The sequence below is a fragment of the Cebidichthys violaceus genome, unplaced genomic scaffold (assembly GCF_023349555.1).
Source record: "Cebidichthys violaceus isolate CVI_PGR_0920_01 unplaced genomic scaffold, fCebVio1.0.p SCAF_8, whole genome shotgun sequence".
Taxonomy (NCBI): domain Eukaryota; kingdom Metazoa; phylum Chordata; class Actinopteri; order Perciformes; family Stichaeidae; genus Cebidichthys; species Cebidichthys violaceus.
The window spans coordinates 11,754,510-11,770,001 of NW_027176964.1; the positions used below are offsets into that span (position 1 = coordinate 11,754,510).

Consider the following 15,492-nt stretch of genomic DNA (forward strand, 5'->3'; position numbering starts at 1 on the left):
TAGAAATATATGGTTTAATGTAGACCCAAATCATCACAGTTGATTAGAACCACAAGCTAATTCATCATGTATTTTAACATAATTTTCATTTCAATAAGCGCTATTTACAGAATCTGGGCTAATGATTAGATTAATTATCTAGATTTCAAGGCTGTACCTCTAATCACATTGGCCTTTAGAGTAATCATTTACTGAGGAATACAGTTTACTGCTCACATTATGTATAACAACATTTACCATTTGAAAGTTTTGCATTTTTTTGGCATCGCAATGAAAATATTCATCTAAGTGCATGGATTTTAAGGTTGTTACTGTTATTTTTTATATACATACATACGTATACAAACTGAGGTATCAGACTTATATTACATATTCTGGAATAAACTAAGTAGAATTTGTGCTTTTACAAGAACAACTGCAGAGTAAATGTGACGTACAACAACTAAAATACAACCTAAACAAATCAGTCAAAGGGGAAATGGACGGAGAAATATCAAAAGAGGAAGTTTTAATGGACTTACCTTCAAGTTCACACCAGTGAGCAGAGCTTGGAACTGGTTTTGTCCCAATTCAGGCAAAAACCCAAGTGGAAAAGGTAAAGGAAAAAACCTTTCAGCTCAGAGACTGTCTCTCACTTCTGTCCCTCTTTCACTTCTAATGACTGTAAATGGCCTCCCACTAACCAGCCAACGGGTCTGAGCTCAGTCTGCTGCCAGCTAACTGCCTTAACTAAAAAAGACCTTTTAAATACTGATTCATTTCATCTCCATTAGATGGCCTTATCTCCTGCGGTAAGCCCTCCCTGTCCTGACATCACTATGATCTCGCGTCCAACTGCTTGCAGCACTTTGCAAGTGATGTGTAATTACTGAAGAAGCACTGGTCGTAAGCATGGAGTGCTAAACCTCTTTCAACGTTTACCTCACTAATCCCTTGTTAGCACTTTAGACCATAGTTAAGACACCTAAATGCTTAGCTTCCTTTTTCAGTGGTAAAATGTCCAACCCCTTCTTAACTGCTCTAAGGCCACATGCAGAGAAGTTACATGATGCTGGTTGTAGACTTTAAAAATCCAACTGATCAGTTTTGTTTTTGTTTTTTCCTCACATGTCTAGTCTGGGTGTCAGAAGTATTGCGCTCCCCAGGGTGCCAAGGGGTTGACCCAAACATGCTTGGTGGTAATTTGCTAGAAATCCGACTAAATCTTGGCCGGATGATCCTCTCAGACCCCTTAATCTGACAGTTTGTGCTCACCAACCGCTTACAGCAAGGCCCTGAATGATGTTTTCTTTAATACCGGGTGTGCAGAAAGGTGTGCACAGTTGGTGGGCTGAGAGGTAATTTTGCTTAACAGCAGACATGATATGAAGGAGGGGGCAGAGTAGTGTTTCTGTCGGCTTCTACAGTCTGCAAGACAGCAAATAGGTCCTGGAGAGTTGAGTGATCCTAGAGGTCAGTGATCCCCTGTGTTGTATAACATATACACACGTTTCCAGTTTATTAAGTAAACCAAGCTGTAGGGTCATTTCGGAGGCTGTATGTGATGCTCTTGAACTGTATTGTATTGTATACTGACAGGTGTTTCTATTATTTTCTGCATCACAAACTACGTCCTCCAAAATAATGTCAGTTGAATCAAAACCTTCATGAAGGTAGGATTTATTGCAGGACTCAATAACAGCCAGCATAACAGGACCCCCCCCCCCCCCCCCCCCCCCCCCAACCATTTATATATCTTTTTATGGCAGAGAAAAGCCTAAATCTTTTATGTTTTTATTTATGAGAAGAATGTAAAACCCCCAACATGGGGTATATATATATATATATGCATGTATATATATTTATATATATGCATTTATATACATTTTTATTTACTTATTGTAATTTTATTTATTATTTATTTTTGGTAGAACATTATTCAATATCAGTTCTTTTCATCGACCGCCTCCATCAGCTCCAAATCTACTCAAATACTTATACTACGACTAATACTTCAGTTTATGACCAAAAACCTGCAAAACATTCCCATCAGCCTCAGCTGTACTTTGAGTTTAATGCTAATCTAGCTTACTGTGCCTAATTACAGATTGACAGACCTTCTACTTGCTGCTTGGTGTGCCAATGTGTGTTCTTTTTTCAGCTGGGTAAAATTTTACAAATCTGATACTATAATGCATTTACTAGATTTAAAAACATCTATGCAATCATTCTTTGAACTGCTTACTTGGGGCGGCAGTAGCTCAGTCTGTGAGGGTTGCTGGTCCCCATACAGAGTGTAGACAGGTAACTGGAGAGGTGCCAGTTCGCCACACTGCTGAGGTGCCCTGAGCAAGCATCAAACCCCTTACTGCTCGGGCATGTCCAGGGGCAGCCTAATAGCTTTGACATCTCTCCATTAATGCATAGGTCCTGTTTGTGTGTATTTCGGGCCTGTGTGTGTGTAATGTATAAAAATAACAAAAAAGAGTGAAAAAAAATTCTTCTTCTTCTTCTTCTTCTTCTTCTTCTTCTTCTTCTTCTTCTTCTTCTTCTTCTTCTTCTTCTTCTTCTTCTTCCTCTCTTTCACCTTAAACCAAAATGTGGCATGTTGGGCTGAGATCTGGACTCTGAAGTCATGTTTCCTCAAATTATCTCCCCATGATGAGCACAGAAAACATGAAGAGGTGCATCAACAAAGCTTTGGCACTCTGTGACATTAAAATGATGATCCTTTGGTATTGAAGGGGTCTAATGTGAGCCAGGAAAACACTCATCACACCCTTACAGTACATTACATCACATCAAATTCAGGCTTCTACCCTCAGCATGCTGCAGCACAGATACACAGACATATTAATGTGTTGTTATGGAAAGGTGACATTTCCTCTCTGTTCAGTGATCCAGGTGTGTTGATCAGGTGCCTCATCCTCTTGTTCTTTGCAGGCAGGAGTGGGACCTGGTGTGGCCTCATGGTCCTGTAACATAATTGTGGAGGGATGTTGATTCTGCTGCACACCAGCATTGCACAGAGCTGGTACCAGTGACCCGACCATTAGCTTTAATAAGCTGGGTCAAGCACCTGTGACCTTTCACTGAGATCTGCTGCTGCTGGGTGTGTGAGTTTCGTTAGTTGGAGGGAAGCAGTTACAATCATAACATATTTTCATTCATTCTAATATTCATTCTAATAGTTACAGGAACTCTTAAAACTGTATAATTTCTGTTTAATTAATCAATAGGATTTGTTAACAAGCCCTTTAACGTTTTAAGTTTTTTTACAATCACTATACATAAACATATCTGAGGAACACGTGTGTTTGTGCAGTAAAAACAAGTAGGTTGATCATTTTTACTGAAAAGAGACTAATAAAGGGCTTAGGAATTAAGAGACCAGAGCATTAGGACATCTAAACCGCTAATTAAAGAATCTCCTCGTTGTAAGCTTTTTATGAGGGATTTCTGTCCGTCTTGTTTGCAGCCAGCATTATAGAGTCACAGTGAGGCGAAGGGATCAGAGCAGGTTTAACGTCCAGAAACAGGCCTGGCTATAAATTCACTAAGTTAGCACACACAACCGTCCATCTAATTACAGAAGCAATATAGTGTCCAGATCGCCTGCATTTTCATTATTCTTCCCCATTGAATGAAAACTGCATTAAAGCTGTAATCCCTCAAATGTATAAGCATTACGTCTTTTACACTCTGTGGAAATCTTGTTTAGGTCTTGATTACCGTGAGATCCTGGGTAGGATTCTTTAGGATAAAGAGTCCCTGAAATAACTGACAAAGCCTTTAGATCCTGGTTGTATTACACTCAGGAAATAATCACTGACACAGAATGGCTTTTAAGCAGTGGTTGAAGAAGTACTCAGATCTTTTAACAATACCGCTCTGTAAAAATATTCTGTTACAAGTAAAAAATCCTACATTTAAGATTTCAGTTAGGTATACAAAAGTTATAGTTAAAGTAGGCTCTAGGTGATTATTCAATATGATAATTTATTGCTTTTCAGATGAATCGTATCGTGATAAAATCAACATATTATTAGTGATGCTTTATAATGTAGGCAGCATATTTATGTTGCAGCTGGTGGAGGTGGGACTATTCTAATTGCCTCATATACTGCTGTGTAGTTTAAGCTATACATCATATTTATTTTATATATTTATTTGTTGATTATATTTTGTATCAATAATTATCTATAAAGTAACTAATAACTAAAGTTTTAAAATGAGTGTTGTAGAATAAAAAGTAAAATATTTCCCCCGAAAAGTAGTGGAGAATATTGAAGAGTATAAAATACTCAAGTAAAATAAAAATACCTCAAAATTTGACTTAAGTACAGTACTTGAGCAAATGCTACTTTCCACTGCTTTTATACATTTTTATCACAACTACTGAATGCAAAAAAAGACATCATTCTTCCTTTGATTATATATATAGACTTGGAGTCATGAAAACAATTAAGATCATCATCAAGGGAATAAAGATAATTTTAGTGAGAAGGTATTCTAGGCAGGTAACTTGCCGTAGCACCTCTTCACATCTCCATCAATAAAATAAGAATACCTAGTCCTGTGACAGTCTCAGTCTCAAGTGGGCTGATCAGACACCTGATCTGAGGCAAAGGGAAGTCATGCTGCAAAATACTTTACAATGGGCTTTTTCACTAACAGTGAATTGTGGTTGAGCGTCGTCTTTAAAGATGGATATAGAAATATAGCAATTTAAAACACTTGCAATAAGACTTTTGAGCTAACTACTAATATTAGCAATTTAACACACTCGCAATAACAATGCTATCATGCTGATGTTAAGTAGGAGACCAGACTGGCATCACGTCATCAATCAACAAGGCAATGCCCCTTTTTAGGGTAAAGAAAAACGCTGTCCCATAACACCTCTTAACTGCGAACGAGCAAACATCATGTTGTTTAAGACGTATAAAAAAACGTCCTAACCTGCTCTGTGTGTCAGCAAACAGGCTAAGCGATCTATTTCTGCAAAGTTTTGCACACATGGTCCACCTCAAACCTATTTTCACTGGTCAAAATTGACAGTGACTTGCTCACGTTTTCTTTCCAAACAGTAGTCAACAAATATGTATCATTCTTGCTGAGGAAATGAATAAAACTATTACAAATTTACATAAGTTATGAATAAATAACTTCACTCGTTTGGACACAGAAAAATGAAAACACAAAGTATAACTGAGGCTGATGGGAATGGCATTAGTTTTGCAAGTATTTGGTCACAATACAAAGTGTTGGACAAATTGAAATTTAGACCTGATGATGACACTAGAAACAAAGATTGGGAGCATTTGGATTGCCTTTCAAGGCTCTCAACATGGCAATGGCGAGTATGTGGCTTATAACCAACGGTGCTAACAGCACTAACAGTGCAAATTACGACGCAAGGGCAGACAGAGCTAACAGTGTTTTTGTTGGTCGAGACGGCTTTGTTAGCTGTAACCGCTGCATGAGAGCCTTGCAGAGCAGTGGCTGTGAGCTAACCAGTGAGGCAAGCTTAATGCACTAGCATGCATCAAAAGAGAAGCTTGGATAACAACACACACAGAGGGATAGCGACTTCATTCTCTGCTCAGGTAGACATTACTCTGCTATATCTCTACATAATATGCAGCTAAATGTATCCCCTGAATGTTAAATACAGCTCCTTTAACAATCTACTGTACTTGTCCACAGCAGCACTTCAGTAATCTAACTTATACACTAACTTGTCATTCATTTTTTTTCTGTCAGAGGCTTCAAAATTGGAACAGGTGCCATTTCTCACACAACTTTCTCAAAATAACCTAGTATGAAGGAGGAGCTGCTGACAAACTGATCTATAAAAACACCAGCAAAACTCAGAACTTCACTGCTCCCCAGTAATACAGGTAAGCTAGGGGATTCACCCCTTTTTCCCCCAGTCTCTTTTTCTGAATATCTAAATGAATTCACTATCTTTAATTCTTAAATCTGAATAAACAAACAGCATTTTTCGTTCTCTACAGGTTGTGGAGAAAAGATGAATGCCATCCAGGTGATTTCCCTCACTCTGCTGTCTGTTTTGGCAGCCAGCGCTCAGGTCATCATGCCAGGAAGATGCCCCAAGCCTGCCGTTCAGGAGAACTTTGATACTGCCAGGGTGAATACCTAACCTTTGTTTTTACTTCAATATATTCTGTATGGAGACAAAAAAATCCAGAAGTTAACAAATTAGGCCTCCCAGGGTGACAACTTGTATCACTAAACAAAAATTGCCACTTAAATCCTCAAGATTTTGCAGCTCTTCAACAACAACATCTTAATTTCATGCTCTTGCTCTGCAGTATCTTGGTAAGTGGTATGATATCCAGAGACTGCCACATGCCTTCCAGAAGGGCGAGTGCTGCACTGCCACCTACAGCCTGAAGAGCCCTGGAGTCGTTGGTGTCTTCAACAACGAGCTGCTGTGAGTACTCCGCCTGCATCAAAATGTGTTTTTTTATGAAGAGTTGGACCACAAAAGTCCCACTAAAATTCCCTTTCTGAAGCAACAAATGAGATGTACAGGATATCTATTTTACTGTCCAAGCTAAATAAAAAAAGTTCATTAATAAATATGTTGTGAGATCTGTAACAGTTGAATTGGTTAAATTGTCTAATTCTTAGTTAGTTAAACTATTAGCTCAAACTATATTTTTCAAATATATTCCTTCCAGGATATGATCGTAATTTACATTTACTCAATGACTGTGAAATACAATATTGAGAAAATTGTACTTCACTTGAGTATACATTTTTTTATGCTACTCTATACTTTTTACCCCAATACATTGAAACATTGACATTACAGATTAAGACTGCGCAAACAAAACATATGATCAATATGATGATACTGTGTTGTAGATTGAACTATACATACAACAGTAGATAAAGTACTTGAAATGTGCTCCACATCCAACATCTGTCACAATTAAAATGTTGCTTATGTGTTTAAGGATCAGTAATACTATTGTAATATTATAATATCATTCTTTGAAAAGGGATCATTCTGCTCAATAATTATTTTAAGTAATACTTTAAGTATTTTTTTGCTGTTAATACTTTTGATTCTCTTTGTTTCTTTTAGTGCTGATGGGACCATTAACTCCATCAGTGGCTCTGCCACAGCAAAGAACCCCTCTGAGCCTGCCAAGCTGCAGGTCTCCTTCTTTGAGAGTAAGAACATGTAATTTATTACAAACCTGCAAAGATTGCTATTAAGATGTAGATTTATACCAATTCAGAAAATGTCACCACTTGCCTCTCCTGTCCCTTTACACCTCCAGACGCTCCCCCTGCTCCTTACTGGGTGCTGTCCACCGACTACGACAACTACTCTCTGGTCTACAGTTGCACCGACCTCGGCGTGCTGCATGTGGATTTTGCCTGGATCATGAGCAGACATCCCACCCTACCCGAGGAGACCCTCGAGGAGCTGCACAGCACACTGTCCTCCATTGGAGTCAGAGTGGACAAGCTGCTCACCACCAACCAGGATGCAGCTTACTGCAGCGCCATGAACCAGTAAATGGACTGAGATGGACCGAATGAAGTCTAAAGGCCTACAGAATCATGTGTGTTTCTTGTGATTGTACTTCTAGTTGTGTCTCATGCAAAGTCAATGCAATAAACTTAATTAAAGTTCAGTGCAGGTTTTGGAATTCTGTCTTTTCTGTGGGCGTCTGGTGGTCTGGTGTTTATATTGATAGTTGATTAACTCTCTGTTTGATATCTTTGCTGTTTTGTTTTCACACTACAATTTCTCTTTGGTTAATGGGTTTATTTCTAATAGTCGGAATGTTTTTTGTCATTAATCTGCACATAATCATTAATATTTTAACTAGCTAATTAAGCTAAGTTGATATGGTAATAAATGTACAGCAATTGTAGCTGTTCTCATTTGTAAATTATTAGTCCTTACTTGATTTTTGTACTGTCTATTTACAATTGTAAAGAAATTGTAAGAAAGTTGTTTTAAAGAGGCAAGTTTTTGCAGATAAATAGTATTAAAGAAGAGAAAATCTGGATTACCCCTAGAGCTTTCCATTTAACATGTATGCTGTATACAAACATTTAATAATTGGTTTATAACACATAATGTTGTAGTGAGCAGGTATTTGTGTTTATTCATGTATTTATCAAAAACACCAATAAATGAAGGCCACTCTATGAAAAGAGATAAATTACTGTTTTTTTACAATCCCCTATGATCTTCCCCCTGAACAAATTAAAATAGCCTCCGTGCCCTGACTACCAACACTATTCTAGTCACCCGTAATTTTTCCTCTTTTGTGTGTGTGTGTGTGTGTGTGTGTGTGTGTGTGTGTGTGTGTGTGTTTCAATGTGTTTTAAATGTGCATTGTTTGCTTGTTAGACATTGATCCCAAAGGAGAATTTCTGTTGCTTGGTGACAGACTATAAGCTTTATGTTATCTTGTTGTCACCATCTAGTCTTGTACAGTCTAATACCTGCCGTTTAACACAGCTGTTTATGGAACAGCAACCAATCCTAATAACTACAAAAAACATGTGGCTGAAAATCTTTAAATCTGAAAGGAAACTTGAAGCTTAGGGACAAGATATATGTGAGAATTAAACCAATGAAGCACTGATGGTTTGAAATTACACTAATATCTGTAGCCATTTATTATTCGGCATTTCAGTTTCTATGATTTCTGCCTCCCAAGGATTCACATAATTAATCTTGTATTATTTTATCTTTGGAGGCAGAAATCCCAGTTGCAGTTTTTTGGACTCAACTGGACAATTAAGATGTGCATGCTTCACACCTTTGTAGTTCAGAATAGGCCCTGTAGGTCTAGAGACAAAAATACACCACAACATGCATTTCTTTCTACAGGTTTATTGCAATGACATAAGGTATCTACAGAGCGAGGAGGCGCAGCAGACATTGCATACAGCTGTAGTTCCCAGAGTATCTCTGTTTACTGGTTCATGGCACTGCAGTAAGTCTCATCCTGGTTGGTGGGGACCATCTTGTTCACATCGATTCCGATGGAGGACAGGATGCCTTGCAGCTCCTCGAGGGTCTCCTCGGGCAGGGTGGGCTCTCTGCTCAGGATCCAGGACAGCTCCGTGCGGAACAGGCCGTAGTCGACGCAGCCGTAGACCAGAGCGTGACCCTCGTAGTCGGTGGACAGCACCCAGTAGGGACCAGGAGGAGTTCCTGCAGGAGAGACAAGTATGAGAGTCAAAACCGCTGGAATATTATATCCAAAAAATACTACTCAGATCCACTGACCGAATTTGAATACATTTATAATACGACTTCTTTACCTTCAAAGAAGGAGACCTCCAGCTTGGCAGGCTCAGAGGGGTTCTTGACCTTGGCAGATCCAACAATAGAATTAACGGTTCCATTGTCACTAAAAAAGAGGGAGGTAAAACAAACAGAAATTAATTTAGTCACACATTTTCGTTCACGTCTAAGTCTTCATCTAATTTCACAAAATTATTTTCCTTTACAAGCTTGAAACAGTGTCAAAGATCAGTTTGTGAAAAATAAAGGCACAATGTTACAATATAAATACACAGCCTTGTGTGGAAGCAATTCCATCAAAAGGGATGTTTATTGTGGAATTACACACTCATTTAGAGGATAAAAATACTGATAATTATTATTTCAATGACAACGACTGAGTACTAGTAGTTCCAAAACTATTGAGTTTAAGCAGTACCTTTTTTTTTTTTACAACACAAGTATATTTGAACCCTGAAATCAGAAAATGTAGGCATTTAGGCAGCATGCACTCACAGCAGCTCACTGTTGAGGACCCCGATGACTCCAGGACTCTTCACGCTGTAGGTGGCAGTGCCGCACTCGCCTTTTTGGAAGAATGTTGGCAGCTTCTTGATCTCATACCACTTACCAATGTACTGCAGAAGAAACAGGATTTCACAATAAGAAAACTTGTAATTGTTGCAAAACAGGCATGGTTCTCATGCTTTACATAATGTTAATTAGTAGCAAAGGAAAGGCAAGTTTAGTATTCACCTTGGAAGCATCAAAGTTGGCCTGAACAGCTGGTTTGGGACATTTGCCGAACTTCAACACCTGAGCGCTGGCTGCCAGAACAGACAGCAGAGTCAAGAAAATCAGCTGCATGGCCTTCATCTTATCAACACGACCTGCAGAGAACAAAACAGCAAGATTATTAAGACAATCAGCTTGACATCAGGAAGTTGCTCCTGAAAGCTCATCTTTGAGGGTTAACTAGAGGGAGGAGTTGAGAGGAGGAAGAGTCGTGGCTGCAGTGTGTTCACCTGTATGTAATCAGCGTTACTACCTGTGTGTAGCTCAGATTCGAGGATCTTTTATAGATGTAAGGACCCCATTGATCCTACTCTTCAGCCCCTCCTCTTGTGTTTACCTGTAAAAGTGTTGAGGGGGAGTGAGTGTGAGAGTTGGCACCTGTTCAAATGAAGACACTGTTCAAACAGGACTCACACCTCCTGATCTTTGTAAAAGTAAAGTTGCATCTCATTCATTCCTCTCTGTCCATTCATCTCAATGAAACCAACCTTTTTTAGTATCCTCCCCCCCACCAAAAGGAAACTTGGCTAAAAACCAACAAGACAAATGTGAAAACTACACACAAGATGAATAATAACCACAAACGAGATGCAAAATATCTAAATATCTCAGTGCTCCAGTACACAGGAAACCAGTATCAAAGCCGCCAAACTGATATTCTGTGAACTAAAGAAATGCATTTTTCATGTTGTGGACTTAAGAGGCCACATTTCCCCTAATTAGATTTGTTTGAGTTTAAAATTAGCATCTGCTTATTTGCATGGCTTAAATATTTTACATGTTCTCCCCAAAATTGTGATCCCCGAGATAGTTTATATGCTGTTAATGTTAGTGAAAGAGAGATGGCTGCATGAATCACCCAAAACTCTCCATTTAATTATTAAGAAATAGTTATAGAAAGTGTATACATTTTGGGAAATGTGTGTATTCACTTACTTCTTGCAGGGAATTAGTTTGATTGACTGATGGCATTCTCATGTTTGTCTGGTAAATATTAAGCTACAGCTAGCACTTGGTTAGCATGGCATTAGCTCAGTACAAAGACTGGAAACAGGGGGAAACAGACTGGATCTGTATAAAGCACCTCTGAAGCTCACTTAGTATGCTCTTTAATCCATGCAAAAACCAACTGGAGACTCAAAGTAAATTCTATCGCCTAATTTAAAACCAAATTGTTTTACATTTAATTTGTTTATACATATTAAACAAACAATAAAGTGTTACTTAGGGAGCTTTAGAGTTGATGGTAGATAGATTTTTGTTACATTCAGACACAGGCATGTTAGCAGTTTCCTCCTTTTTCCAGTCTTTATGCTAAGCTAAGCTAAACTGCCCACTAGCAAGGCAAGGCAAGGCAAGGCAAGGCAAGTTTATTTGTATAGCACATTTCAACAACAAGGCAATTCAAAGTGCTTCACATAAAACCATTAAAAGCATCAAAACATAATGCAAAAGAAAAGGAGATTTAAAAACAATTAAGAAACAGTCATTAAAACACTAAAAAGCTAAAAACAGAATAATAGTTGCAGTGCAGTTTAAGAAATAAAATACAGTAGTAGTCAAATGCAGAAATTGATTAATATCCTTGAATGTGGTTCAATCAAAGGCAGCAGCAAACAGAAACGTCTTCAGTCTGGATTTAAAGGAGCTGAGGGTCTCTGCAGACCTGCAGCTTTCTGGGACTTTGTTCCAGATATGTGGAGCAGAAAAACTGAACGCTGCTTCTCCATGTTTAGTTCTGACTCTGGGAACAGAAAGTAGACCGGTCCCAGATGACCTAAGGGGTCGGGATGGTTCATAGGGTAGCAGCAGATCAGAGATGTATTTTGGTCCTAAACCATTCAGTGCTTTATAAACCAACAGCAGGATTTTAAAGTCAATTCTTTGTTGGACAGGGAGCCAGTGCAAAGACCTCAGAACTGGAGTGATGTGATCTACTTTCTTGGTCTTAGTGAGGACTCGAGCTGCAGCGTTCTGAATCAGCTGCAGCTTTCTGGTTGACTTTTTACAGAGACCTGTAAACACACCGTTACAGTAGTCCAGTCTACTGAAGATAAATGCATGGACAAGTTTTTCCAAATCCTGTTGAGACATAAGTCCTCTAATCCTTGATATGTTCTTCAGGTGATAGTAGGCTGATTTTGTGATTGTCTTGATATGGCTGTTCAGGTTGAGGTCTGAATCCATAACTACACCCAGGTTTCTGGCTTTGTTTGTGGTTTTTAACATCAGTGATTGAAGCTGAGTGCTGACTTTCAATTGCTCATCCTTGGTACCAAAAACAATTACTTCTGTTTTATCTTTGTTTAATTGAAGAAAATTCTGGCACATCCAGTTGTTGATTTGTTCAATGCATTTACCCAGCCCTTGTATGGATTATAGTCCCCTGGTGATATAGTTATGTAGATTTGAGTGTCGTCTGCATAATTATGATAACACACTTTGTTGTTTTCCATAATCTGAGCTAGTGGAAGCATGTAGATGTTGAACAGAAGAGGCCCCAGTATTGAACCTTGGGGAACACCACATGTCATTTTAGTCAGCTCCTTGCCATCACAGTGCTGCCCTAGTCTCCTTACTGGATCCTGTCAACTGACTACGTGAACTCGGCCCTGGTGTATTCCTGCACTGACATCCTGAGGCTTTTCCACGTTGACTTCGCCTGGATCCTAACTTTATAATTGAAGGTATCTACAAGCTCATTGACTGAGATGCAAGAGAGGGCTGGTGTGGAGGAGAACTTCTGAATAAATAGTTCACTGGTGTTTTCGGAGATGTAACGCTTTGTCACAACCTCGGTTTGGACATTTGTGTGCAAGGAGATTGCACTCTCAAAGAAAACACAGAAATGATCAGAGAGTGGAACATCAGTCACAGCAACCTTGGAAATGTTTACACCCTTGGTGATGATTAGGTTCAGAGTGTGCCCTTTGTTGTGGGTGGGTCCTGTCACATGCTGAGTCAGATCATAGTTATCAAGGACACCACATAGTTCTATAGACCCTCTAGTATCATGATTACTAGACAAACATGAAAGTGGTGATTTTCTCATAAACCTCAACAAGAAAGTGAATAAATGTATTTCCCACCTGCTTTTATATTTAAATAACCAAAGTCAATATTAGCAGCAGTTATTTCCTTTCACTAGGAAGGGTATTAAAAGTAAGCATTCTGGTTTTTATCACCAACAACAAACAACATCGCTCCAATGTTACCAACATCAGTCTTCCAATCTCCAAACATAAGTGCTGTTTCAGATGAACACTTAAGTTACTGCATTTCCCTGCTTTTATTAACCTCAAGCTATCTGAGTGTTTACTAAAGCCCACACATGTGTGAGGAAAGATTAATTGGGCACAGGTGCATCTGGTTTTCTTGATGCTCCCACAGCAGCTCTCTGTATTCACTTTTAATCCCTGCCCTGCTCTTACAATGTGCTGCTAGGGCCTTGGAAACCACTTTGCAATGGAAATGGGTTGTGACTGAAGCAGTCTGTAGTGGTTTATCATCAGCAGATATGTAGAAAACAGAATCAGATAAAGAGCTGCAATGGGAAGATGGTCAGAACTGTATTATATTGTGATAAACAACTGCTTTCAGTTTAATTTGAATTGGTTTATCATCACTTTCAATGCATTATCTACATCCTGAGCTTTGTAATGAGTGGTCTCAACTATTGTGTGATAGTTTACATCTGTTGTCATACAGTGGTCTCCCAGCAAAAATGATGTAACCTTTTTAAGAAAAGGGTTTTTACAGCTTTGTCAAAAACACTCCTCTATTCTTCCAGTATCAGAGCATTCCTCTGATACTAAACAAAAGATGTACTCCAGATACATTGATCTTGGTTGCAACATAATCTGCAACTGAACTGTTTTGTTTCGGATGAATGGAAAGTAAGAAAAGGTCATTCAGCGGCTCCATCGATCGCCGGTGTTTTCCTTTACACTCGTAGTCATAAAAGAGTGGATGGTCACCTGAGAGATTACCTCTGACCCTCCAGTGTGACACATTCTCAGGCATTTTGACCAAAACCATGAAAATATTGGCAATTCTTATCTTTGTTAAAGGATAACCACATACTGTATCAGCTTAACCAAACAGTCACCTCAGTCAAAATAAAACTAACTTATTATGTTTCATGAAGCAAATGTTAAATAGATGAAGTGTGCTAAATGTAATGTAATAAATATCTAGCTAGTGTGTAATCAAGTGTAATGATAAAATATATATGCTTCTTATCTTCTTTAAAAATGTGTTCTATGAAGCATGACATGCTTAAATTGGCACTCTAAGCCTTTACAAAGAAACAAGCTTGTTTAATATGTGTACAACAGGGTGAGTCAGAGAGTCGTTGTGCATGTGTTCAGTAGTTAAATGTAATTATGAGCAGGTGTGTTGGTTCTAATTAGTTTTAGCTGATTATTTTGGTTGTTTCTATGGATCTTGTTTTCTAATAGCAAAATGTCTGTAATGTAAGTCCATTCAATTTAAATTTAAATTCAATTAAATCCAATTTATTTGCATAGCCCAAAATCCCTCAGCAGCAGAAGGAAACATTCCCACGGTTTATGTGTGTATTTGTGTGTTACGGCATACGTTACCGCAATTTCACTTCCACATGCGTAACTTTCAGTTTGTGTGTGTGTGTGTGTGTGTGTGTGTGTGTGTCTGTGTGTATGTACACAGGTGCCAGGAGCCCCAAACATGACCCATGTCATCATGTCAGTCATGTTTGTTCATGTTCCTCTGTAGCACGTTTATCCCACAAACACACATTTAATAATTCTACTGTGTGTTTTGGATCTGACATTAGTTTGATAAACACTGATTGATTGATTGATTGATTGATTGATTGATTGTACGTGACGTAAGTTAAATACTTCCTATTCCACTTCCAATGAGGCTTTTCTTATTGCAAACACTTGTGTCAAAGCAGGAAAAACACTGAGTAACTAACAACATTAACGAGGGCTTAGTTTAATTTATGTTGGCCAATAAGCCCGCATGAACAACAGATCACATTGGTGGTATAATTAATTACACCTGTTTGAAAAATCTGAATGTCTGCCCAGTGGAAGGTTCAGTGGTGGAATATAACTAAGTTTATTTACTCAAGTACTTTACATATTTCAGGCACTTGTACTTCACTTGAGTCTTTTCATATCATAGCAATTTATTGTTCTTCACTACATTTCAGAAGGAAATATTACACTTTTTACTTGGTTTACTTTTTACTTAAATTAGGATTTTTGACACAAAACATATGAAGAGCTTATCAAATGTGGCATTTTGTTATAAATTAAACTAGCCAAGAGCTTACACAAGTACAGGTTGATTCATTAATGAAGTCAATTGACAGAATAGCAAATATTTTGGTAATTTAAGTCATTATCTATGCAAAAACATTTCATGGTTCCAGCATC

The 15,492-nt window shown here is 38.4% G+C and overlaps 2 protein-coding genes across 2 annotated transcripts; one reads left to right on the forward strand and one right to left on the reverse strand.

The window, feature by feature from the left end:
• Positions 1–5,851: 5,851 nt before the first annotated feature.
• Positions 5,852–7,658, forward strand: LOC137865865 (apolipoprotein D-like). Its single transcript, XM_068701407.1, has 5 exons — positions 5,852–5,882; positions 6,000–6,133; positions 6,318–6,439; positions 7,100–7,188; positions 7,299–7,658. The coding sequence occupies exons 2-5, from the start codon at positions 6,014–6,016 to the stop codon at positions 7,538–7,540; spliced, it is 573 nt and encodes a 190-aa protein (XP_068557508.1). The 5' UTR covers positions 5,852–5,882; positions 6,000–6,013; the 3' UTR covers positions 7,541–7,658.
• Positions 7,659–8,957: 1,299 nt separating this feature from the next.
• Positions 8,958–14,089, reverse strand: LOC137865946 (apolipoprotein D-like). Its single transcript, XM_068701546.1, has 5 exons — positions 14,056–14,089; positions 10,028–10,161; positions 9,788–9,909; positions 9,310–9,398; positions 8,958–9,199 (listed from the first exon to the last, which is right to left on the reverse strand). Exons 1-5 carry the CDS (start codon positions 14,087–14,089, stop codon positions 8,958–8,960), a joined length of 621 nt encoding a protein of 206 aa, XP_068557647.1.
• Positions 14,090–15,492: the final 1,403 nt, after the last annotated feature.